The sequence below is a fragment of the Anopheles funestus genome, chromosome 3RL, assembly GCF_943734845.2.
Source record: "Anopheles funestus chromosome 3RL, idAnoFuneDA-416_04, whole genome shotgun sequence".
Taxonomy (NCBI): Eukaryota; Metazoa; Arthropoda; class Insecta; order Diptera; family Culicidae; genus Anopheles; species Anopheles funestus.
In genome coordinates this window covers 71,350,101-71,371,994 of record NC_064599.1, presented here as the reverse complement: position 1 = coordinate 71,371,994, position 21,894 = coordinate 71,350,101, and the positions used below count along the sequence as shown (strand labels likewise).

The following is a 21,894-nucleotide window of genomic DNA, read 5'->3' as shown; positions in this document are numbered from 1 at the left end:
TTTTTTTCTTCTCTCTTTCAATACGCATCACATGAAAGAACGGTAGGGAATGAGTGACTCATAGTAGAGAATCTTGGAGTAGTGTGTCAGGTTCTCTAGGTCGTCTAGATCCTCCAGATTCTCTAGGCCTTTTAGATTTTCTGGATCTTCTAGGTCTTCTAGATCCTCTAGATCCTCTAGCTCTTTTAGCTCTTCTGGATCTTCTAGGTTTTCTACATCCTCTAAATTCTCTAGATGTTTTATTTCTTCTGGATCTTCTAGGACTTCTAGATCCTCTAGATTCTCAAGGTCCTCTAGATCTTCTAGATTCTTTCCAATTCTAGTAAGAGTGAAAGTCAGATTTTTTAAAATAAGAAGTAATAAGTTTTCAAATGTTTCGCAGTGCATCGAGTCTCGTTGTCAACCTCAGCGGCATCACCCAGTTGCAACATCATCATTTACCCACGTGCCGACCATTCCAAAGCGCAGGTACGTCTGGCGCTGGTGGCAGGTTTGGGGTAGGTTGGCGTGTAACGAAATAACCTGTTTGTAATGGCTTTTCTCTCATTTTCTTTCTGTAGAAGGCGAAACGACTTTACCGGCTTTACGCTGATGGTGCGCGACGGATGGAAACCAGCGAGCGGGAACACCCTTTTAAGGGTCAAAATGTAGAAGCGCAACATTATTGAGGTGAGCGTTTTGGGACTTATTTCTCCTTTCCACTGCTGAGCAGGTCGTATCGCGGCCGTTATCTAAAAGGCCCCCTTAGAATACGGGCGCAAAGGGATTTTAGAGTGTTGAGAGTCAAGGATTACCCCAGCCGTGGCCGTATGACGCATCCAGTGCCATACGTCGGAAGAAGACGACGCGTTGTCGGAGTTGATCAGATCGTTGGACGTGTAACGACGTCCGAGCCAGTCCGAACGATTGGTTTGTCGGAGATCATGATTCATACCCGCTCGCTAGCACGTTTGTGAGGAATGGGAGGGAAACCGGAGAGGGGGTGGCAATCGTGTTTTGTTTCCGCGACATCGTCGGAAGAGAACGCACGCGACTTTCAGTTTGAATCTGAGCGCGGTTTTGAACGGTTCACAAACGGAGATTTGCCGGGTTGTGTGCGAGTAAGTGAGTGTCAGGGTTTGTTTTTTTCTTCTTCTTCCGTTGCGTCTTTGACCATTCGCACGGGTGCATTTATTAATTGTGCTGAGCCTGGTTGCTTTCGGTGTGCGTTTGAGTGTTGAAGAAAACAAAAAAAACATATATTGGATGAGTTTTTGCGCGTGCATTGCAAAAAGCAAAATTGGGGTAAAATATTGTATCGTGTTGAAGGAAGTTGAAGCAAAACAGTAAATTAATATCGGTGCTGTTGTAGTTCGATTTCGGTGACATAGATTGACCAAAAGGTGTTGTGCTCTATCAACCGTACGCGGTGCGTGTACGGAAGAGAAGGTTTTTATCTTATCTTAAGCAAGATGTGTGACAGAGTGCGCGACAAGACATCGCGTCTTGATTGTGATTGTGAGCCCTGATTGAACGAGTGCACTTGCAGGCCATTTTCCAAACTGTTGTCCCAAGGAATCGGTAAAAAAACTACATTGAGACAGATAATCAGTACGTGCTGATCGAAAGTGTACTTGGGTAGATGTTAAAGGGAAGGGAGAACTTTTTTTCTTTAAATACACAAATTGCTTTATTATTTATCGCGCGATTCGTAGTCATCGACACGATGAGTCAAACAGCCTGTTGGGGGGAAGTTGGGTGTGCAAATTTCATAATTATTTGACTAATGGGTTGGGGCTATCCATGTCACCAAACCTACACACAGCGACCAAACGCACAAACCCGACGGTTGCAAAATGCAAATTTGCTGTGCGAATCGTGCGAATGCATTAAATTAAGATAAGAAACGGTAGGCAATGGCAATGCTGACGGCGCTCTGTTTGGTGTTTTGCCATCAGGTCTTGCGTCCATCTATCGCTGCTTATCAGACTTAATGGGATCACATTTGTTGTGATAGTTGTTTAACGACCAAGAAAGAAACATCCATCTCCTTTTATTTTGGTGCTCATTCGCCCACTCGGAAGTGGGGTTGATTTGTTGTTAAATAATTTTAAATTTCTTATCTATTAATAGTTGGCTAAATGATAGTTCCATTGAAATCGTTAACGAAATTGCTTTGATTGGAAGGAAATGAAGTAGAATGAATCGGTGCTTGGTTGTGCATCAATTGCGATTTTGCTCCCCTACAGATGAAGAGACCTTCACGCAGCGTAAAAAAAGAAATTCCGGGAAATGTTTGCACGCCCTTGCAGTATCAGTGATATGGACAAAGCATGCTTACACGCGTACGGTAGTATGGCTAGCCATTTATCTGTCCACATTGCATAGTGAATGTGCCAGCGAGCGATAAGCGAAACCCATTCCTTACCGTTCGGGAAGAGGCCCAAGCGACTCACTGTCCAGTGGCCCCCCTCTGTCTGTCATCTTCGTCATCGGACATTCTTTTACCCGAATGGTACCGGAAGGCCACACCACAGTTCATGGCTCGATCAGCAATGCCCCATTCCGGTGGTCGCAAAAGGGCAATGAAACCGTGGACGGATATTCAAGGATGAGGATTTTCATTTCGCACCTCACTTTGCTGCGCAGTTTTGCTGCTACTGCTGCAACGGAACAAACTGAACCGATCAATCGAATCGTGAAGTCTTCACCCCTAGCGAATACGAATTCGTGCTGGGGTTTGCATATTGCGTGCGCATGTTATTTGGCGCCTTTGGTCAGCGCCTGGTGTTTTGGACACGCGAATGCAGAGGCGTTCGATATGTGAGCGCGGACCCGGTGGAGAGTACGTCCTGTCTAGACACACGGCACTACAATGTATTCCCTGGGTTGTGATGCATTTGTGGATGCCGTGTAATGAAACCGAAAGGAAACATGTTCGAAAAAAAAGGACCGAAGTACATGTAAGATCATTTCCTGAGGAGGTACTCGGTGCATTGCTCGAGAGGACGATGACAGTTGGAATTTTACGTTGACTGGTGTTCGACATCAATTCTTCGGGGGAGCAGAGTTCTTGGTTTTGGGACAGGAAGGAAGAATAATGGATGCTCTCCTAGTGTCTTCTACCAAGTCTTCGGATTTAGATACATCAGAGTACGTACCTGAGCACGATCGCAATTTAAAGCGCCCCATTCGTACTAAGCGCACCACAGTTCAATCGTTTATGCTTACTTACATGCATGATAGTGACAAGGCAAACCGGAAACACGATCAGCGTGTGCTCCGAACTGCATCGACATTCGACCTGCAAATTGATTTATTGAACCAGCACCCAGACGCACCACAAGATCGTGCCTGATAGAGGCTAGTGCCAGGTAGGATGCTTTTTTGTGTGTGTTGTTTAACTGTCTGACTGTCACTCGCAGGGGGGGTAATTGTTCGGGGTTTTTGAATCTCAAGCCGTACCCGTGTTGACAGGCTCGATTTATCGTCAAGAATGTTCCCGCTGCATAAAGGAAGCTGTAAAGAGAGGAAATTCCACGCGCGCTGCAAAACGGAATTAATAACCAATATCCTTCATGTTGGCTCTTGCGGGTTGTTTGGAACAAAGTCGATCGGCTGCACCACAACGGCCAGACAGGGCTTAAATATCTCGCAAAAGGATCAACATACCAACCGTCCAAGCGATGGATAGCCTTGGTGAGCGACCTTACCAGTGTCAACAGAATGGCTTTGACACGAGCTTTTGATCGTTTTCGAACCACACGGCGGCACAATTAGATCGGATCGTTTTTTTCTTCTCTCCGCTCCAATTCAGATTTCGATTTGTTTGTTTGTACTGTGCGTAAATTAAAAGATGCATTCTTCTCCGGGTTTTCATTTTCCACCAGGGGCATATGGGCAAAAAAACGGAGCATTGATTGCGGTGATTAAATGATTATAGTTGAAGCATCCCTTGCGGGTTGTCAATTAATGCGTACCTTTTGTGGTTTTCATGCGTGCCTGAAACTGACCATTAACTTTGCGGCTCCGCACGTAAGTGTGTAGTGTCTTATTTTCACCTTGATCGAGCGCTTTGCTTCTGCAAACAGATCGTTAAACAGAGTGGAAGTTGAATGATAGTGATAACGTGGTACGCTTTTGGTAGGGTGTTGATTAACTTTGCCAATCTCAAGGCATCACTTGTTCCGTGAGAGGTATAGAGATCGAAGATGTAGAACAAGTTTGGAAAGTCTGTGTTCTACATTTAATATCAAAAAGAGATCTCGTTTTATTGAACCTTGAAATTCCGATTCTAACCTTTACTGTAACGAGACTAAGAAGAGAGAGTGGCGTTAGGAAATGCATAAATTCCAAGATATCAGATAGCTGTGAGTACGACAGTACGCGGGTCAATCACACAAATCATTTGGAAGAAAAGTATCGGTTTCTTGTTTAATGAGTTCATTCATCGAACGAAATGCCGATTCGTGACCGTCCGTGACACTGTGCGTCCGGCACGAGAATGGCGTCACGGAAGGCAAACATGGCACGGGAGGGAACGCTATCTTTGGGTCTGGAAATGGAATGATCGACCTCCAAAAGTGTGCTACCGCGACGAGTGTTTTGATCGCCGTGTGTTATGGGCGCGATCACGGGCAATCCGGCGCCTGTGCCTGTCACAACCCGCCGCCAAATGTCACAACAAGCCGGACCGAGGGTGCTTTAGGCTTTTAAGCCGTCTCCATTTTCGGGTGTCTCCAAATGGGGGAAGGAGTCATGAATCACGCATGATCGGCGTTTTTTTTTTTGGTGAAGGTCTCGGGCGCTATTCCATCTGAAACGGCATCATTTGTAGACTTCCTACTGCTGCGGGGTGTTGGTCTGGATTACAGGTTGTAAAGTGTATGTGTGTGTGTTGATATTGATGCTTACATTGGGTGATTACCCTGGAAGCATCAGGTATTTGACTGCGATGCTTCCCAGCTATTGGGCTACAGGCTAGTTCTTACTGTTGCTGGAGGCTATCTTAAAAGGGGGGACCACTATGGAGTTCCTCGTGCAAGTCTTTGTTTTGATGTTTAGTTCTTGTAGAAACCGGTCGAGCGATAGGTAAATGATGACTAGACACTCTCCATTAACTACAGCAACAACCGACCACAACCGCACAGCAGGTAACAGGTAGAGATTACCTAATTTGGAACATGGTTTATGATCTGCGGAACTTCGTAATCGTGGAGGTTAACGCCAGCCCAAGATGTTTTGATCGCACGCAGATACCGAAGGTACTTCTCCTACGAGGAAGGGTGATACCCGGAGGCACTAACGATTTGATATGTGTCGACGCGTGTGCATGCGTGTCAGATAATTATTCAATTATCAGGTGTTTGGAACGGGTGATTGACGTGCGGTGTCTTGGCAGACGGCGATAATGTCCGGACGGTTGTCAACGCTTCCTGTTGGGAGATAAAGATGGAATCTCTTGAGTGTGCCAAACGTTGATGGAGAACTAAATTGCTATAATTGTTTTTGATTAACGTACGATACAAACGTGCCGGGAAGCTGCACGGTACACCAAACCGTGCGATAAATTTTGAAGTTGTCTAATCTCTTCTCTTGATTCTCTTTGTCCTGGGTTGTGTGTTTTGGTTTTGGATACAAAAAAAACTCATTGTACGCAATGTATAGCCGATCAGAGTATTGCTCTGTAGGTAGACCTTGTACTCCCGTCACCTCTCAGTCACGATGGCGTACAATTATAACTTCATTCATATTTCAGCACGGTGCATAGATACACTTGCACGCGTAGCAAAATGACGTATATTTCCGCTTCTTTTTTTCTTTTCCACGCGAAGAAGCGCACGACCTTATGAATGTCTCAGCGCATCGGTAAACATCGTTGTGACCCCTAAACTGCCAGGAGACGACGAATAGCGGCGGTGCACTGGGTCGGATCAACTGTCACAGGCTGCGTATCGTTTTGCGCCGTAATACGAAGATCAAGGCACACTTTATCTTACCGTCCGGTATCCGGCTCGTGCAGCGTGCCCTATTGTGCATTGTCCCCGAACTGATCGGCATCGTAAAAGAAACTTCCCCTCCTCCACCTACATCTGGACGAAGGGCGCCTTCCAGGCCATGTGCGCCTGGTCGTAAAATGGCGCCAAACCGGTGTGTGGCGACGATCGCGTTGTCGCCGTTGGTTTATGTTGACCACGACACATCGTGAACGAGCAATTTATCTCACACGCCACCTCACCTCAACGGAGCGTCCCATAAGGTTGGGACACGGGTAGAAACTTGACACTGGGCTGTCTTGATCACCGGTAGGGTCCCATCGTTCTGCTCTAGCAAGAGTTGGTGGAATTCATAATGATCCATACACTGTACACCCTCATAAAAAAGGGAAGATGATGGTGAAGTGGCAAAGTGTGGAAGTGAGCATATTTGGGCATAGCAAACCCGTTTCCCCCAGGTCTGTCTCACACGCGTCAAGATGATGTGTTGTTGGGGGCGCTTCGGTGTAACGTCGGTCAAGGTTAAGCAGAACCAAGTGCTTGAACTCCAGTTTGGATATAAAACGCTCCGCATCGAAAGTACGGAAGATCGTTTGTTTACATTTGACGTGTCGTATCGAACGCGTTGGCCCCGGGTGGCGTCGGCGTACTCGGGTGTACTCCCATCCGCGCCTAGGCCCATCCGTTCGTGCCCTTTTCGGAGTTACAGCCCTAGAATAAGGTGACCTTTTTTGGGCACTCTCTTCGTGCGGGAGTTACCTCTCCAGTACGGTCATTGCCATGGACGTGTCTCCAATGTTCGGAAGAGAACGAGCTGGAAGAGAACAGCCAGAGAGCACGAACGCCTACGACACACACCTTTGAGCATTTGATGGTTGTTGATGTATTAGAACCGGTCCGGTGTGCGCGATTGGTATCGGGTTGTACAAAAGGAGTGTTCCTAGCAGCTCACCATGTTGGAGCAGCTATCGGAACTCTGTGCCATGAACTGCGCTTAAATCTGGATCGGTTTTATAATTGCGCACCGCATGTTTGTGGCGACGAGTGTGTTTTGTCCGGACCAGGAAGTTGTCCAACGATCAGTGTAAGAGGACGCGCGAGGAGAACTCATTAGAATATGTGAACTTCTATTAATCTATACCGACCGATGCCGAACAGAGGGGATGGGGATTAAGTTTATGATGTTTAGCTGCCGCTTGATGTGCTGCCAGGCGGAGTTTGCCACATTTGCTGCTTGATTACTCGTCTTCGTGTCCCGTTTACTGTGTGTGATGCCGCCACCACGCAGGATCGTCGGAGGTTGTTGTGTGTTTGTTGAAGAACGCGCCGAGTGATGTGTGTGATGTGTCGTTTGCAAAGACTACGGGTTTGAGTTTTGATAAAGAAATGTCCATATATGGATCGGTCGGTGTGTTGGATCTTACCACCGATGGACCAATGGATCGAGTCCGAGTCAGTGTTTTATTAGTCACGAGTGACAAGTGCATTTTTATTGTTTTTCCTTAACGAAGTTCTAGATTGGTTTTATTCCTTTTGTCACGTCCAAGGTCTGAGTGTTACCACAAAAACCGTTTGGGGGCAATAATGCTAATGCTCCATCTCTTTGATGGGAACGTTTAAGAACGTTTGTTTTAAAAATGGTAACTTCTTTGTATCTATCAGTCACAAACGGTGTAAGTGTTTGATCATTGATTGGAAACATGAAATAAACTTACGTTTGCCGATATCTTGACAAAATGGCGCATCAAGCTTCTGGCACATCTAGAATGGCATAGCCATTAAGATTAGACCAGCAGAAATGGACATTCATGCGTTTGCATTGTTGTGTTTGGATCTAGAAATGGAAGTGATCATTTGTTTTAATTGACCAAGCGATCAATTATTCCTCTAGCCTAAACCTTACCCTAATGATCTTCTGTTTGTGGCCTCTCTGCGAAGCTTTAATCAGTAATTTCGCATGCAAATTACATGTTTCATCTATTTTTGGTAGTGGAAGAATAAATCCTAGACGTTACGTTCTGCCGTTCATGCGTTCTGTTCCCGCGAGCTGCATAACCACCTGGCGGACACATCTTGCTTTGTGTGGACAGATAAGTCAAGGTGTTTTTTTGTGAAATAAAACAGCGGTACCCTAACAAATTGGGGACAATATCCCCAATTGGAAATGACTGGTTAAACGATTGATTGCCGTTCGATCGATAGTTAATATTAAAATCGTAAAAACCCACGCATCGACCGATCGTCCGTGAGAGCGGCCCGTCCTCGTGCACTTTCTTCGGTGAGTTGCTTTTAACATGGCCGCACATCACAAGCGGACAAGAGACGCAAACGATCTTTTTTCACGGAATGGCGTCGAAAAAGCACTCAAATAAATGAATCGTTATGTTCGCGGTCAGTTGTCGCCAGTCGTCCACTTTCGGAACCATTCAGCAGATCAACATTATTCTGGTCGATCATTTCTTTTCCGATGTGAATGTGACCGTTTTTGGGGTTTTGCCGGTCTCCTGAGCTGATCTTCGAATCTGGATCAACACGTCCCTGGGACCGAAAAGCCGTTCTGTCCAAATTGTTCCACCGCAGCCTGACATCTCCAATCCGACAAGTCCGAAAACAACATCACGTTTCTTCGATACGGTCGGATTTGGCGCAAGCCCACCCCAAACCTGGGTACGCACATCGGTGGTGTTGAGTGTGTTTTATAATCATTCGCGCAAAGCAAGTTTTGCGCGATTGCGATTGCGGTCTTCGTGGCGTGAACGCGTGGGAGAAAAAGTTGGGCCTATGGATCGGGAAAGCAGTGCCGAGGGGGATTACTGCCACCGGTGTGTGCGAAATGGTGTTTAGCAATTAAGAAGCGTTACGCTCGTACACGCATCCGAATGTGTGTGGTTGGCTGGACCATCCCTAATATGGTGGTTGTAGGGAACCTAATCAGCGCGCAAAAATCAAACATCGAAATCGGGCAAGTTCTGTTCGATGCTGGAAAAGGAGAGAAAGGCGATCGATACTGTCCGAAGAGCGTGATCGTGATTCATCGTAATCTGGGAGGCTTGAAGATTAATGAAAATATCGGGTAAAGTGTCCAGGAAGTGTGGGAAACAGGTGATGTTGGGTTATAAGATTAATTGCAAAGTTGGGTTACCGCCTTAATGGTGATACTACTATGAATAGAAGAAGTATAAAGAATATAAGAATATTGGATAGGATTGGGTTTTGGGATAAATGTTTACTTGCAACAGTCAAGTTAGTTAGGTTCGGTGAATGTTTGTGGTGAATTCAAATGACTTAGATTTATGAATAGAAGCTTTATGACCCTAGCAGTCCCTAGTAATTCCTAGTGTCATTGTCATCACGAGATCAGAGCAATGAAGTCTCAATCATAGTACATAAGTTTATATACAAAACCTCCTCTTTTTAATCCTCTTTGTTTGTAGGCTAGGCTTGTACTATGGTTATGAATTTGGTGTTCCCAAGAAAGATTTCTGGTGTTTGTAAGAAAAAGTTCTGGAAATCTATTATAGGCGGTACTCTGTCATCTTCTCCGTCGTTTGATAATCCTTTTGCTATGCAGGATACTTGAAGATCAATAATGTCTACGTCACAATAGAACCTCAACTAGTGTTGTGCTTATTGAATCTTTTGATAAGAGTCATTCAAATCATGAGCCGACTACCAAAATATTAATCAATTTTCAAAAAAATCCTGAAAGAATCATGAATCGTTGTTTATTCCCTGCCAATCTTGAATCTTCATAACAGAGACTTAGAGTCATTCATTCAGTTCAAAGATTCCTTCAGATTCATGAATCTGAATTAGATTATTCACCCAACACTAACCCCAACTATAAAGTAGACTTTCCGTAAAAGAATGGAGAAGTTTAGAGAATCCGTAGAATCACTAAACGCATCGACTGAAATTCTTCAAAATACAGCTTATAGTTCTGATCATATTTCCTACCTCTGACGTTGTAGCAGAACTCATAAGAAAAATAGTGATCTTCACAGTTATCTTTACACATAATTTTTGGGTTTGTGGGCTTTACAGATCTTTTCCAGTAGCTCTTAGACTTTTGTTCTTTTGTAAAATTATCTGTACTTAGTCGATCTTTAGACGAAGAATTGTCTTTTGAGTCAACCTGTTGGGTTTTTAGAACAGTCAACCAAATCCAAACTATCACGACGATCAAATTCCAGCGTCTTTGTTCGGTCCCATCGCGTGTAGCTAATTTGGTGTGCATTCAGAACCGCTCATTGAAGTTATCACCTGTCATACAACGTATCCATCATGTGCAATAAATCTGAAGCCCCTATCAACGTTACTATTCATGCAAAGGCGTACCACGTGCACGCGCTCACAACACACCATTGTTTTGGGTGCGAGATGTATACGTCTCCAATAGGTATGTGCGCCCTTGTCCACGCTGTGACATCATTCTCATCGGCAATGGTAAAAATGCACTATGTTGATGGGTGTTTTGTTTATCTCGTAGCAAACGATTCGGCATGTTGGGTTGTGGTAATAAGGGTGGGTAAGCAAAAGATACCCAGAAGCGCCAAAACAAAATGTATTTCCATAAGATAATGGTGGGATAAAGTACGGGTACGCCACCACCACGTGCTGCTATCTTATGGGAGATGCATTTAGTTGGTTAATCATTGCAATTTCTTCATTCTATCCCCTTTTATCGTAGCCACAAGTGTTTTGAAGCGAACCTGTTACCGCCATCAATAATCAAAAAAAAAAGCAGAAGAAAACAGCAAGAGCACTGTGACTGTGTTGTGACTGCCGATTTCTGCCGAGTCTTCTAGCGTAGCGGATTGTGCAAACTTGTGTGCCCCACCGCATAGAAAAGGAACAGAACAGAGGCGCTCACATGTATACCGTGTGAGGTTGCTTACCAGCTCCCGGATAGTTTGGTGGTTTCAACTCGGTTCAGTTTTCGGGATGCGTTCGTCGGATTATGTGCTGGTGCGTGGACGAGTGCGAATAGCTGACAGTAAAACGTGCGCCTAGTTGTTGCGTGTACGGTTCGGATCGACGAAGAACGTTTTTTTAACCCATCAGCTTAAGAGGGGTTTAATAGACGAAAAATCGAGTAGACAAAAACAGATTATTAAAGATTACGCTGTAATTGTGAATCGTGTACGAAGCGAAACTGTGAACGAACAACATTCAGTTACAAGTGCTACATTCAAACAACCGTGCTCAACGTGCTGGAAACAGGATCAATATGGCGACATTGCTGAAAAACGTTACCAACAGTATATGCCATGCGTTCAATGCTTTGCAGCAAAATCGTGATGGATTTGTGAGCAAGTCTAAGTTGAAGGTGAGTATCAGGACTACTGGCAAAGCTAGACTATCCCTTCACCAGTTTGTTTGTGAAGAGTAGGTACGACCTCTGGGCGTTGTACCAGGGATTGTAGACCAATGAGTGTTCATCGAACCGTAAAAAAGGCTTGTCCAAAAGCGAGGATAAAGCGTTGTAAAATGTGCCACCTTAAAACGACCCACGAGGAAGCAATAAAAATTAACCGCAAACATCAGCAACGGTTCCCGAAACGGCCGACTAAAGCACTTTTTTATTGCCGATACCCCAGAACCGAACCGAATGTTTCCTATTTTGCCCTATGAATGCTACTGTAGAAGTAGCCATTTAACAACGCTTGAAAGTATTTTTAGAACCATTCATTAAATAGTGTGACGATCGTCTCTGTTTAATTCTACTTCCTGGTTCTCCGTTATCTGTTTTTGTTCTCTTCGCAGGTGCTAACGGCAAACATCGCAACACTGCTGGATCTGTACGGTGTGGAGCGTGGACTGGATCACTTCCGTTCGACGGCAACACTGAACTTCGAACACTATCGGTATTATCTGGCACAGGAAGTGTTTGCCGGTGTGTCCAATGAGTTGCCCCTGGCGGCACTGCGCAATTATGAAACCAAAATCGATGAGGTAACGCCTAGCTTTGGCGAATAGATGGCGATCAGCTACTAACAAAAAGTGTTCACCTTCTTTTTGCTTTTGGCAATAGGTGTGTTGGTTGGTGTGTAGGATGAATTTCCCGGCGAATGATCAATACTACACGGAGGAAGCGGTTTATAAGCTGTTCCGCATATTCTGTCTCGTGGCCGATCTTTCCACCGATGCATCCGAACCGAACCGGTACGCGGTAAAGATACACCCGATGGAGGCGCTGATCATCATCAAGCATCTGCTAAATGCGCTCGGGCTTAACTACGATGGTGATGGCAAGTATGACTACCTGCGGACGTCCGATCAGTCGCTAGAATTCGGTGAGTTGCTGGAGATGTTACGGTTCAAGAACTACGATAAGGTGAATGATTACCGCGAGTCGATCTGTGAGGCGATCGGTGACATGTACCAAACGCTGATCGAGGACGTCATCAAGAAGGGTTACCTGTTCCGGCGTGGTTACGTGTTGCCTACGTTCCGCGAGTACTTCTTCGTGCTGCAGCCTTGTGAGTTGTCGTACTATAAGCATCCGGCAGATCGGGAAGTTTGCGGTACGATCGTGCTAGACTCCCGGTTTATGGTCAAACCGGCGGGTAATCCAAGCTCAGGCAAGCAGGAAAAAGTGCAACGATTCACACTTGTTTCGGGTGATCGGACGTATGAGTTGGGGACTCCCGACCATAAGACCCGGCTGCAGTGGATTGCAGCTCTCCAGCTAGCCATAACGTACTCTACCGGGCGCGAAGGTTTCCAGCGCGATACGGTCAACAGAAGAAAGCAGCAACGGGAAGCCGAACAGCGGCGACGACGGGAGGAGGAACAGCTACGCAGTCAACATTTGCGCCGGTTAGAGGAAACCCACGTACAGCTGGAGCGAGAAAAACAGGCCCGTTTGGCGGCTGAATCACAGGCACGTCAGTACGAAGCCGTCGCACGGGAAGACTCACGGCGCGTGGCCGAGCTGGAGGACGTAAAGCTGTGTCTGGAGAAGATGCTGGAGGACGAGATACAGGCCAAGCGTGATGAGGAGATTGTGCGTGCGCTACAGGCGCGTGTATTGGCCGAGGAGTGGGAAAAGCGCGAGGAGCTGGAACAGCTGCAGGCTGAGCAGAAGAGTCTGCTGGAACAGGAGCGACAGAAGCGCATGGAGTTCGAGCATCGGCAGCAGGAGAATGAGCAGAAGCTGTTCGAAGCGGAAGGTATGCTGAGACAGCTAGAGGAGGAACGTAAAAGGTTGGACCGCGAACTGAAGCTGGCCCGCCAGAAGATACAACTGTCGGAAGATAACAAAGGCATTGTGGAGGCAAAACTACAGGTGAGTAATGGAAAGTTTAGGGAGAATGTTTGAAAACTACGTCTCTTATCATTACCATACTTCGTTCGCTTTCAGGCCATGTCTCCCACTTATCGGACCAGCGCCGGTGAGTTTATGATCCGCCGTACACAATCGTTCGTAGCAGCCGATCGACCAGTGCTCGTAGCCGGTACCAGATCGTCTCATCGGTTTAGCTAGAACAACCAAGTCATACGCTACGGATCCGGAACAAAACAAAAAGATTCGGTTCGGTTGCGACATAACTTAATCACACGCTTCATTTTTGTGTATGAGTGCATATTTTTTCTGTTACGGTCCTACTTTTTTTGTAAGCACTAATCACCATTCCACACCCACTATTGTTGTAAGGATTTTTATTTAATAAAACTTTAACGCATAAAGTCTTTCATGGTTCGGTACTATTTTGCTGATAGGTAAAATGATTCTCCAGAAGGAGTCAAAATGGTTCCTGAAAAGTTTTCGATTCAGGAGAAATTAACTCTGATTCCGAACTCAGAATCTTACGAACTTCAAATCTTACGAACTACAGATCAACTCTGGATCATCTCCGGATCAACACTGAACTCCAAATTTGGTGTTCCACTCCGAAGTTGTTCGTTAGAAACGTTCATTATCCACATAGTCCTCCGGGGTCGTCTCCGGAATTTCCTTGGAGTACATTTTTGGTGGATTCGTATATCTATTCCAAAATACTAGTTCACTGTGATCATTCGATTATGCCGTATTACGAACCATGGAGTATATATCGGAAGATTTCGCCCGAACACCCAGCAGTCGCTCGTTCCGGATCGCATTACTAAGGTTCCCTTCGATACAGGTTACGGGTCGCTGTACGATCTGCTGTCCACCGGCTCGGAATCGTACCGTTTTCCTTGTCCCTTCCTGCACCAACACCTGCTCGTCGATGCGTACCAGCTTCTCGATCTTCATCGAAGTCGGACGTTTGGTGAGCAGATCGACGTGCGACTCTACCGGCCCACCACTGTTCATATTCACCGTGATGAGGTAGTCCTTGAGATGTGTCTTCAGCTGTTCGTTCCGGTCGATGAGTTGTTGCTTTTCTTCGCGCAGACAGGCCACATCAATGCGTGCCTTATTGAATCGCATCCAGAAACTTTCAAACAGCTCAGCCGTGTCAAACACTTCGCGCTTGAAAGAATCCATCGTCGGATCGGTGGTGGATGGTAAGGCGAGTGCCCGTTCCGCGATCGGAAGCTCCGACGGTACTCCCTGGGACTCCTTGGGACGTTGTACAAACGGTAGCAGATCTTCCGATTCGGTTTCGTACTTCTTGCAGAAGCTCGCTATTTGATAGATAGATTTCACCTTCTTCTGCATGCCCTGCAGATGTTTGATGGCGTCATTACTGTAGACAGCGAGCGTTTTTAGCTGTTCCTGGTCCAGTCGCGTACCGAGCTCCATCTCTTGCTTTAGGTTTTGTACGCGGTGCTGTAATTCCGCTTTGCTTTTCTGCATCTGTTTCATGTTGAACTCATGCTCCTCCTTCAGGGTTGCCAGCTTGAGCCGCAGATCAGCAATTTGATCGCTGAGTCGGGCAACTTCGGCGTAGTGATCCTGGATGTTCTTCGTGTCGCTAGAGTCTTGATCGCGTAGAGTGTTGTACTCATTCCGGTACTCTTCCGTGTTGCGTAGGTAAAGATTTAGCACCCGTTGGAACTCTTTCCACAGCCGCTCCATTTCACGCTCTCGCTCTTTAGTGATCATTTCCAGCTTCAGTATCATCTGCAATAGAATTCGAAAGTGGTAGTGAATGTAGAATCTGGAGCAATGACAGATCACCAATCAAGGCCGAAGCCAATTAATATGTCCAGGTGCTCCATTGTTATCGTGCATTTTGACAGAATAATTGGCCGATTAGTCAATCAAAACTGGCCTGTTATGACGAGTATAAAACTCCACTGCTCTTCGGAACATCCGAAGCGAGTAGCGGCAAGTTGGCGAATTTAATCATCAAGCGGGTTTAGTATCTCCACAGCAGCGACATGTTGGATTAACTCCGTTGGCGTGATCTTCCATGGATCGTCGAATGGGGTGTGTTGATAGAGCGGCCACTATTGGCGTTTGTTCTGTGATTTTGCTTGTGTTCCTGTTAGGCACGTCCCGGCCGGTCGAAGGGCTACGTTGCCGCACAGGCGAAGGTCCCAGTACGGAGGATGTGAAGCGAATCGTACGAACGTGCCTGAACAAGGTAACGAACAGTGGTTCGGAAAATCGAACAAGTGACGAGTATCCGGACTATGATTCATCAACATCAGACGAAACGAATGAGGAAAAAGACAGCAATGATGGTAGGCAGGGTGCGAACAACAAGCAAGGAACGAAACCGTCTTACTATGACCGTCGTTACGATGGAACTGAGCGAGGAAATGGACGTATGAATGGACGACCGGAGGAAAGCGGTAGACGCCAGCAGATGGATCGAAGAGACCAACGTAATGGGGAGGATCGAAATGGACGTACGAAAATGTCCGATCGCGGACGGGATCGGAATGAGGAGGAGCAACAGATGATGCGCGACTACGGAAGAAGCTATCGACGACGCAAACGACAGTATTACGGAGGTCAAGGTACGTCTTCCGGTTCGGGCGGTGAGTATACGAGCTACGGACGCCCTCCTCCACAGTTTGGCGAAACGGTCACTGGCAATGGATCGCGCGGTGGGAACTCTTCGTCGATCGAACGCGATCGGGCCTGTCTGATGCAGTGTTTCTTCGAAGAGCTGAAAGCCACCAACGCGGATGGGTTTCCCGAGAAGCACAAGGTACTGCACGTCATCACGAAGGACATCCGCGAGCATGAGTTGCGTGAGTTTTACATCGACTCTATACAGGAGTGTTTCCACGTGCTGGCGCTGGACAATCGGCTGAAAGATAAGTGTGATTACTCGATGCGTTTTGTGACGTGTTTGAGCGATCGGTTCGAGTCGAACTGTGACGATTGGGATACGGTGACGTCTGCCATGTTTTAGTCGAGTTTTCAACAGACGATGTAATAGCACCAGATGCACTTTCTTGTAGTTGCTCCGTTAGATGTAGTAAACCGCTTAATTACGCAAAGCTTAACCAGAGACCTTGTGTTGTAGTAGTGTTGAGAGGGGGTAAAAAAAGGCATCTTACCGAATTCTTCAGCTCGTCCTTCTTGAGCATGTGTTCCTCCTCGTTGCGAAGCCGATCGGTGCGAGCCTTCTCAGCAAGACCGTAAAATACACACTCAAGGTCCTTCTGTAGTTCGAACTTTTTTGATTTGTACAGCTCCATTTCACGCTCGTAATTTTCGATGATTTCCTTCTTATCCAACTCGTACAACTCCATGAGAAAGTTAACACGATCGTTATGAATACCTGCAATCGGGAAGATGTACGCAAGCGTTAGATAGTACAGCGTTACTCTAGCACAGCAGCGTTACTTACGGATGATCTTCTCCACACGCTCCATGTGCGCATGCAGCATGGTGGAGTATAAATCTTCCGACTCGTCCAGATCACACAACAAACGCTTGATGACGGCATTCTTGTTCTCGATACACTCGGTGCAAGTTTTCTCCACCGCTTCCACTTCCTCCTTTAGCTCTTTGCACTTGATGTTACGCAAAATGGAGCGCCATTCTTGGTTGATTTTGGCCAGATTTAGACGTGCGAAAGCATCCTCCCTTTTCAGCTTGTTCTGCATACAGGAAAGAAAAGAAAAAGTTTGCGTTTAAATAGATTGTTGTTTGAGTATGAATTCCATTCATACTTTCATAAACGTTGCTATCAGCTGCTGTTTCCGGCGTCTTGCTTCTTCCTCCATATCGGCACGATGTTGCAAATATCGAGCCCGCTCCTCGTCGGACATTTTGGCAAGTTTGTTTTTGTTTCCTCCTTTTTTCTTTCCCATTCTGTAGCTGTTTTACAAACTTTTGGACTTTATTAAAGTGTGGAATTTATAATGTTGAAGTTTAAACACTTCTTATCGCTATTCGTATTCGATTTGTGTTCACTGTGCAAGCGAAGTAGGCAGACTGTTTATTTGATGACAACAAAGCACGATGTCAGTTGGTTCCCTTAGCAACCATTGCAAGCACGCGTAGTACTGAGGTGCAGTTGGATTAATTTGTTGCCCTTTGTTAATATGGTGAGTTTCGAATCCATTCTTAATCTAGCGTCAAAATCTGCACCCCAGGAAGATGTAGATTTTACACTACAAAAAGCACGTGTCGAGGAAGCTTTTGAAGAACTTTTGTTCGATTTGGAAGCCCTGGAAAGAGTAGAACTACATCTCAAGAAACAAAGGAAGGATGGAGAACAAATATGGAAGAAGCTAAAACAGATTGCGATTGATCCCAACGGGTATTCAAAATTCCAACAGTTCCTAAGAGAGCTGGAAAAAGAGGCAAAAGGTTTGGCAAAATGTTCGACAAGCGATTCAACAACTCAGTTAATTCGCGAAACGATAAACCAAGTTCGAACCATTAGCGAAAAATCTCTTCTACGCGCTCCGAGTCCTCCAATAATGATAAAGAACCGTGCCGAGCATGAAACATTCCGCTATGCACGTATCATATCACTTCAGGAAACTAAAATAGAGTCACTGAATCGAATGATCGCCGAACACGAACGTAAGATCCACGATTGTAAAGCACAACGACAGCAACTCCAGCAACGTAGCGAGTCGGAAAAGGAAGAACAGTTGAACGCTTCGCAGCAAGTTCTGGTGGATATGAAATTAGAAGGTGATGTTATTGTTAAGCGCCGGCAGGATCAGCTGGCCAGCCAGCCAAACTTTGAAACCACACCGGAATATCTTTCCCTGCTCGATAAACGTGAGCTTAAGCGGAAACGTATCGCCAAGATGGATGTCCAGCTGCAACTTTGGATAAAGAAGTATGACAAGTTCATAGGAGAACCGATGCCGTCTTTGCTGGATCTGGAAGATCGAATGGCCGGGCTCGACGAGTGGAGAGATACCGTGCTCCGTCCGCAGGAAGAATGTTTACATCAATTGCGCGAACAGATCGGTGTATTCGAGACGATCGAGTTGGAAGAGAAAATTGAGGAAATGCGTAAACTGCACGCAGTACGAGTGTTGCAACGCGCTTGGAAGCAAACGTTGGCTATAAAGCTGGCGAAGAAAAAGGGTAAAAAGGGGAAAAAAGGAAAGAAGTGAAATAGTTAGCGAAAAGCGATTCCGGGGTTTTTATATTTTCTGACCAAATTCTAGCGTTTATATGTACGATGTGCGCCTATTCAACACGCATGCACCGTTGCTATGCCGGTGTCTATGGTTACTATGAAATATAGTTGAAGAACTTTTAGTGCAAATAGGCGTTCTTACTGTTGAAGATCTTTCTTCTGAATATCTTTTAAAATATGGGCGATAGCTTTGAAGCGGTCTGTGCCGGCGATTCCGAGGAAGATGTGGCCGCCGTGAAGGCTATGGTGGAGAAGATAACGTCGGAAATAATGGCCCACGGTGAGGAGGAGTACGATTCGTACGATCCGGAAAGTTTGCAGAAGGTGGAATTCAACATTCAGATCAACCGGGTTGGAATGATACTGGGGGAAATGACCCAAACGCTCGAGGTACTGTTTTGTCTGCCGATAATTTGTCAAAACGAAACCTTGCTGGACGTTTGCTTTGAGGAGGATGATAAGAATGTGATCAAGTTTCTCAGCCAGTACATCGCTTCCAATGCATCGGCAACGATGTCCAAAGATGATATTGATGTAAGAAGGAAATAGTAAACCAATTGTGGGTATTAGAATTGGAATATAGATTTGTTATTGCAGGTTGAACAGTTAACCGTTCCCGCAGGACAACTGATTGAACTGGCGTCGCTGCTCGCGAAAAAGGAACTGCACGCAGCAACGGTTGGACACGTGAAGCAGGTAGTGGCGAAGGAATATTTCTTCGAAATTGGACACCTTTTATCACCAACATAATTTTACTGTGGCTTTCACAGCTTCCGGGTGTTTATCGACGCTTTCTTTCCAACATTCGTGAATTTCGCAAATTTACGATCAGCAAGATGAAGCTGACGGCACAGAAGGATCTTGCGAAGGAGAAGATTCTGCACCGTTTATGGACGCGTAACGAGCGTAACAAGAAGGAAATTCGAAAGATCGAAGACATCCTTGTGATGAAGAAGGAAAAGCTGGAAGAATCCGTGCAGGAAAAGTACGCCGTCATCGAGCGTTACCGCAAGGAGTTGGAAGAACTCGGAGAGACCTCTCGGGACAATATTATTAAGTTTATGTAAAGTGGTGTTGTAATGCAAACTTTGCACCCTTGTTAATGCTTTGAACCGGTTCCTGCTATTCCAGGGATGATTCCGATCGACAGATGTTCCATTACTTCGAGCGAAGTGATCAGCGGTATGAGAATTTGCTGGAGGAAGCGGCCGGTACGCTAAAGAGCTACCAGCAACAGCTGCAGGAAGATTTGACGGTGGAGAAAACGAATCGTTTAAAGAAGCTTAAGCTCACCAACCAGCTGCAATCGTGGCTGCACAAATACGATAAAGATGCCGGCGAGCGGACTCACGAGCTGAAGGAGTTGGTCACAAAGTTGAACACCCGCCAGCAGGAGTATAACCGTTGGAAGCGTAACATTTTCGATCCACAGGAGAAAAAGTATGGACCGGGAGGGATGTTGCAAAACACTGTTATTGTGTACTTTATCTTCTCTTCTCTCGTAGATACTTTGATGCGATGGAGGAAAAACGTCAGATCGAGATTCGGGAGCAGGAGGAACGTATCGAAGCGTTCATGATGAACCGGGCAGCGAAGGCCCTTCAGCGTGCCTGGCGCTCGGTTGCGGAACGGAAGCGCAAGATGCGTGGTAAAGGTCGTGGACGGAAGGGCAAAGGAAAGCGAAAGTAATACCGACTCCGAATTTCGCCTTCTTCAATCGAACAAACAATTTATCGAAATACTCTTCGAAATACATTTCATTTGCATTTAATTCCCTTCTACGTCCTCCTTGAAGAGGAATTTCGCTATCACAGGGTACGTTTATCGACGAAATATTTTCAAACTATCCTCGCATTTGAAGATGCAAAGTCGCAAAAATGTTAGCCCGAGCAGGAGGGACTGGCCAAGAAATTCGCGCTCGGTACTATCATTTTCTTCGTAGATAATTTTCAACCCAGACGGTATATTGAGACGGGATTGCATCGATTCCAGTTCTTCCTCGTTCGGTGCGAGCTGTCGTTCCATGATCGATCGAATTACTTCCTCCGAGGAGACCCGTTCATTGCCGACAAAGATACCGAACAGCCGGGCGGACAGATATTGCTTCAGGAAGAACACATTGCTGCCGATGGAACCATCCGTCGGCTGGTTCGAGCCACCGTCAGTAAATGGAGAAGGTCGGTTGGCCAGCATTAGCATCAGCATGCCGATCAGCTGCGAACGCTGCACATTAATGTTGGTCTGTACGGCCGACCCCATGGCGGAGGCTTGTGCAACGGGCGGGTTCTCCACCACGTAAACATCTGCTGCCGGGATGAGACGATTCATTTGTGACACGTTCCGGATCAGCTCGTTGATGTGTAGCTTGCGGTCGCTAATGTTGTAACTGTTCCATCCTGCCAGTGCAGTTGGATGTTCTTTTGCCAGCTTGAAGTGCGCCCAGGTCACATAATCTAAGCCGACATGCAACGATACGCAGCTGTTGACTTTCGGTATCATCTGAGCGCTTAACATCGGGGTGGTAAATTTAACGTCTCGTTTAATCGCCTTCGGTGCTAGTGCCACATCTTCTTTTGGACCGTGCACGATCGAATCGTAGAATTTGCGCAGCACTGTCACACCGAACCCGTCCAGCTCGAGCACTTGCTCCAGCGAAAGAAAGGAGCCAAACTTTTTACGCCATCCTTCAATCTTCTTCAGCCGGTACTTGGAGATGTTGTATCTATGGAAGCAGAATAGTAGCGCCAAATTATTACACCGGGAACTGAAGGAAAACCCCATGGTTAGCTCGATATTACTTGTACAGTTCCTCCACCTCTTGTTCGTTGATTGTGTTGAGAATCTTCCTCGTTTCCTCGTCGTTGTACGCACAAGGGAATCCGAGTTTAGTCGAACTGTCCACGTTGATGGTGCGCGTCTGGACGGCGTACACGCACCGGCAGTATATGTGCCGGCGAACCAGATGTCGCAGCATGGCTGGAAAAGCGGAAAATTTCCGGTTCACACAGGAAAATTCTACAACTTTGAAACCATCGCAAGGAAAATTGTTGTTTGTGTTACGAAGTCACGGCAAAATGTCAACAAATGTAAACAATGTGGTTGGCAACTGTCAACATTTGTACCGGTTGTACCGGAAAATATTTAAAATTAATATTTTATGTATTTTACTATTTTGTGGTGTTTTTAGCTAATGTATTCAAGCAGTTATATTGATTTTGAATTTGGGAATTAGAAAACTTCTTTTTCTGTTTATCGCTTGATTACAGTTGGAAACCAAAACATATGGTAACCGTAACGGTGTTACATTGAGTCCCTATGTAACGCTTCTCTGGGCTTGAGTCTTGGGAAAAACCGATAGATGGCGCTTCGACGAACACAAAGGTAGAAAGTAATTAAATATTCGTCCAAAACATGTT

The 21,894-nt window shown here is 46.0% G+C and overlaps 6 protein-coding genes across 12 annotated transcripts; 4 read left to right on the top strand and 2 right to left on the bottom strand.

Moving 5' to 3' along the window:
* Nucleotides 1–218: 218 nt before the first annotated feature.
* LOC125771565 (differentially expressed in FDCP 6-like) lies at nucleotides 219–13,670 on the top strand. 7 transcript variants are annotated; one of them, XM_049442296.1, is made up of 6 exons: nucleotides 219–468; nucleotides 561–669; nucleotides 10,666–11,304; nucleotides 11,742–11,930; nucleotides 12,010–13,266; nucleotides 13,342–13,670. In XM_049442296.1, exons 3-6 carry the CDS (start codon nucleotides 11,206–11,208, stop codon nucleotides 13,462–13,464), a joined length of 1,668 nt encoding a protein of 555 aa, XP_049298253.1. In that variant the 5' UTR covers nucleotides 219–468; nucleotides 561–669; nucleotides 10,666–11,205; the 3' UTR covers nucleotides 13,465–13,670. The 7 variants fall into 7 exon arrangements, with proteins under 7 accessions (XP_049298253.1, XP_049298251.1, XP_049298252.1 ...); XM_049442294.1 differs by lacking the exons at nucleotides 219–468; nucleotides 561–669 and adding an exon at nucleotides 1,014–1,100; XM_049442295.1 differs by lacking the exons at nucleotides 219–468; nucleotides 561–669 and adding an exon at nucleotides 1,020–1,560.
* On the bottom strand, nucleotides 13,543–17,352 carry LOC125771566 (dynein regulatory complex subunit 2). Its single transcript, XM_049442298.1, has 4 exons — nucleotides 17,043–17,352; nucleotides 16,718–16,970; nucleotides 16,425–16,648; nucleotides 13,543–15,030 (listed from the first exon to the last, which is right to left on the bottom strand). The coding sequence occupies exons 1-4, from the start codon at nucleotides 17,181–17,183 to the stop codon at nucleotides 14,002–14,004; spliced, it is 1,647 nt and encodes a 548-aa protein (XP_049298255.1). The 5' UTR covers nucleotides 17,184–17,352; the 3' UTR covers nucleotides 13,543–14,001.
* LOC125771570 (general odorant-binding protein 71) lies at nucleotides 15,061–16,375 on the top strand. The gene has a single exon (XM_049442303.1). It carries the CDS (start codon nucleotides 15,323–15,325, stop codon nucleotides 16,274–16,276), a length of 954 nt encoding a protein of 317 aa, XP_049298260.1. The 5' UTR covers nucleotides 15,061–15,322; the 3' UTR covers nucleotides 16,277–16,375.
* Nucleotides 17,353–17,417: 65 nt separating the features above from the next.
* LOC125771569 (uncharacterized) lies at nucleotides 17,418–18,611 on the top strand. Its single transcript, XM_049442302.1, has one exon. The coding sequence runs from the start codon at nucleotides 17,418–17,420 to the stop codon at nucleotides 18,450–18,452; it is 1,035 nt and encodes a 344-aa protein (XP_049298259.1). The 3' UTR covers nucleotides 18,453–18,611.
* A 42-nt stretch (nucleotides 18,612–18,653) lies between these two features.
* On the top strand, nucleotides 18,654–20,195 carry LOC125771567 (dynein regulatory complex protein 10-like). Its single transcript, XM_049442299.1, has 5 exons — nucleotides 18,654–19,012; nucleotides 19,076–19,174; nucleotides 19,249–19,541; nucleotides 19,610–19,918; nucleotides 19,984–20,195. The coding sequence occupies exons 1-5, from the start codon at nucleotides 18,656–18,658 to the stop codon at nucleotides 20,165–20,167; spliced, it is 1,242 nt and encodes a 413-aa protein (XP_049298256.1). The 5' UTR covers nucleotides 18,654–18,655; the 3' UTR covers nucleotides 20,168–20,195.
* A 22-nt stretch (nucleotides 20,196–20,217) lies between these two features.
* LOC125771568 (uncharacterized) lies at nucleotides 20,218–21,561 on the bottom strand. The gene is made up of 2 exons (XM_049442301.1): nucleotides 21,277–21,561; nucleotides 20,218–21,200 (listed from the first exon to the last, which is right to left on the bottom strand). Exons 1-2 carry the CDS (start codon nucleotides 21,450–21,452, stop codon nucleotides 20,300–20,302), a joined length of 1,077 nt encoding a protein of 358 aa, XP_049298258.1. The 5' UTR covers nucleotides 21,453–21,561; the 3' UTR covers nucleotides 20,218–20,299.
* Between the last annotated feature and the right edge of the window lie 333 nt (nucleotides 21,562–21,894).

What these genes read in the sequence shown, in the direction of transcription:
- LOC125771565 (XM_049442296.1), top strand. Translation starts at nt 11,206, where the DNA reads ATGGCGACATTGCTGAAAAACGTTACCAACAGTATATGCCATGCGTTC. An exon ending in ATGAAACCAAAATCGATGAG is followed by an intron (nt 11,931 to 12,009) that starts GTAACGCCTAGC and finishes TTTTGGCAATAG; the next exon opens with GTGTGTTGGTTGGTGTGTAG. An exon ending in TTGTGGAGGCAAAACTACAG is followed by an intron (nt 13,267 to 13,341) that starts GTGAGTAATGGA and finishes GTTCGCTTTCAG; the next exon opens with GCCATGTCTCCCACTTATCG.
- LOC125771570 (XM_049442303.1), top strand. Translation starts at nt 15,323, where the DNA reads ATGGATCGTCGAATGGGGTGTGTTGATAGAGCGGCCACTATTGGCGTT.
- LOC125771566 (XM_049442298.1), bottom strand. Translation starts at nt 17,183, where the DNA reads ATGGGAAAGAAAAAAGGAGGAAACAAAAACAAACTTGCCAAAATGTCC. An exon ending in TGATAGCAACGTTTATGAAA is followed by an intron (nt 16,971 to 17,042) that starts GTATGAATGGAA and finishes TCCTGTATGCAG; the next exon opens with AACAAGCTGAAAAGGGAGGA. An exon ending in GCGTGTGGAGAAGATCATCC is followed by an intron (nt 16,649 to 16,717) that starts GTAAGTAACGCT and finishes TCCCGATTGCAG; the next exon opens with GTATTCATAACGATCGTGTT.
- LOC125771569 (XM_049442302.1), top strand. Translation starts at nt 17,418, where the DNA reads ATGGTGAGTTTCGAATCCATTCTTAATCTAGCGTCAAAATCTGCACCC.
- LOC125771567 (XM_049442299.1), top strand. Translation starts at nt 18,656, where the DNA reads ATGGGCGATAGCTTTGAAGCGGTCTGTGCCGGCGATTCCGAGGAAGAT. An exon ending in GACAATATTATTAAGTTTAT is followed by an intron (nt 19,542 to 19,609) that starts GTAAAGTGGTGT and finishes CTGCTATTCCAG; the next exon opens with GGATGATTCCGATCGACAGA. An exon ending in TTCGATCCACAGGAGAAAAA is followed by an intron (nt 19,919 to 19,983) that starts GTATGGACCGGG and finishes CTTCTCTCGTAG; the next exon opens with ATACTTTGATGCGATGGAGG.
- LOC125771568 (XM_049442301.1), bottom strand. Translation starts at nt 21,452, where the DNA reads ATGCTGCGACATCTGGTTCGCCGGCACATATACTGCCGGTGCGTGTAC. An exon ending in GAGGTGGAGGAACTGTACAA is followed by an intron (nt 21,201 to 21,276) that starts GTAATATCGAGC and finishes CTGCTTCCATAG; the next exon opens with ATACAACATCTCCAAGTACC.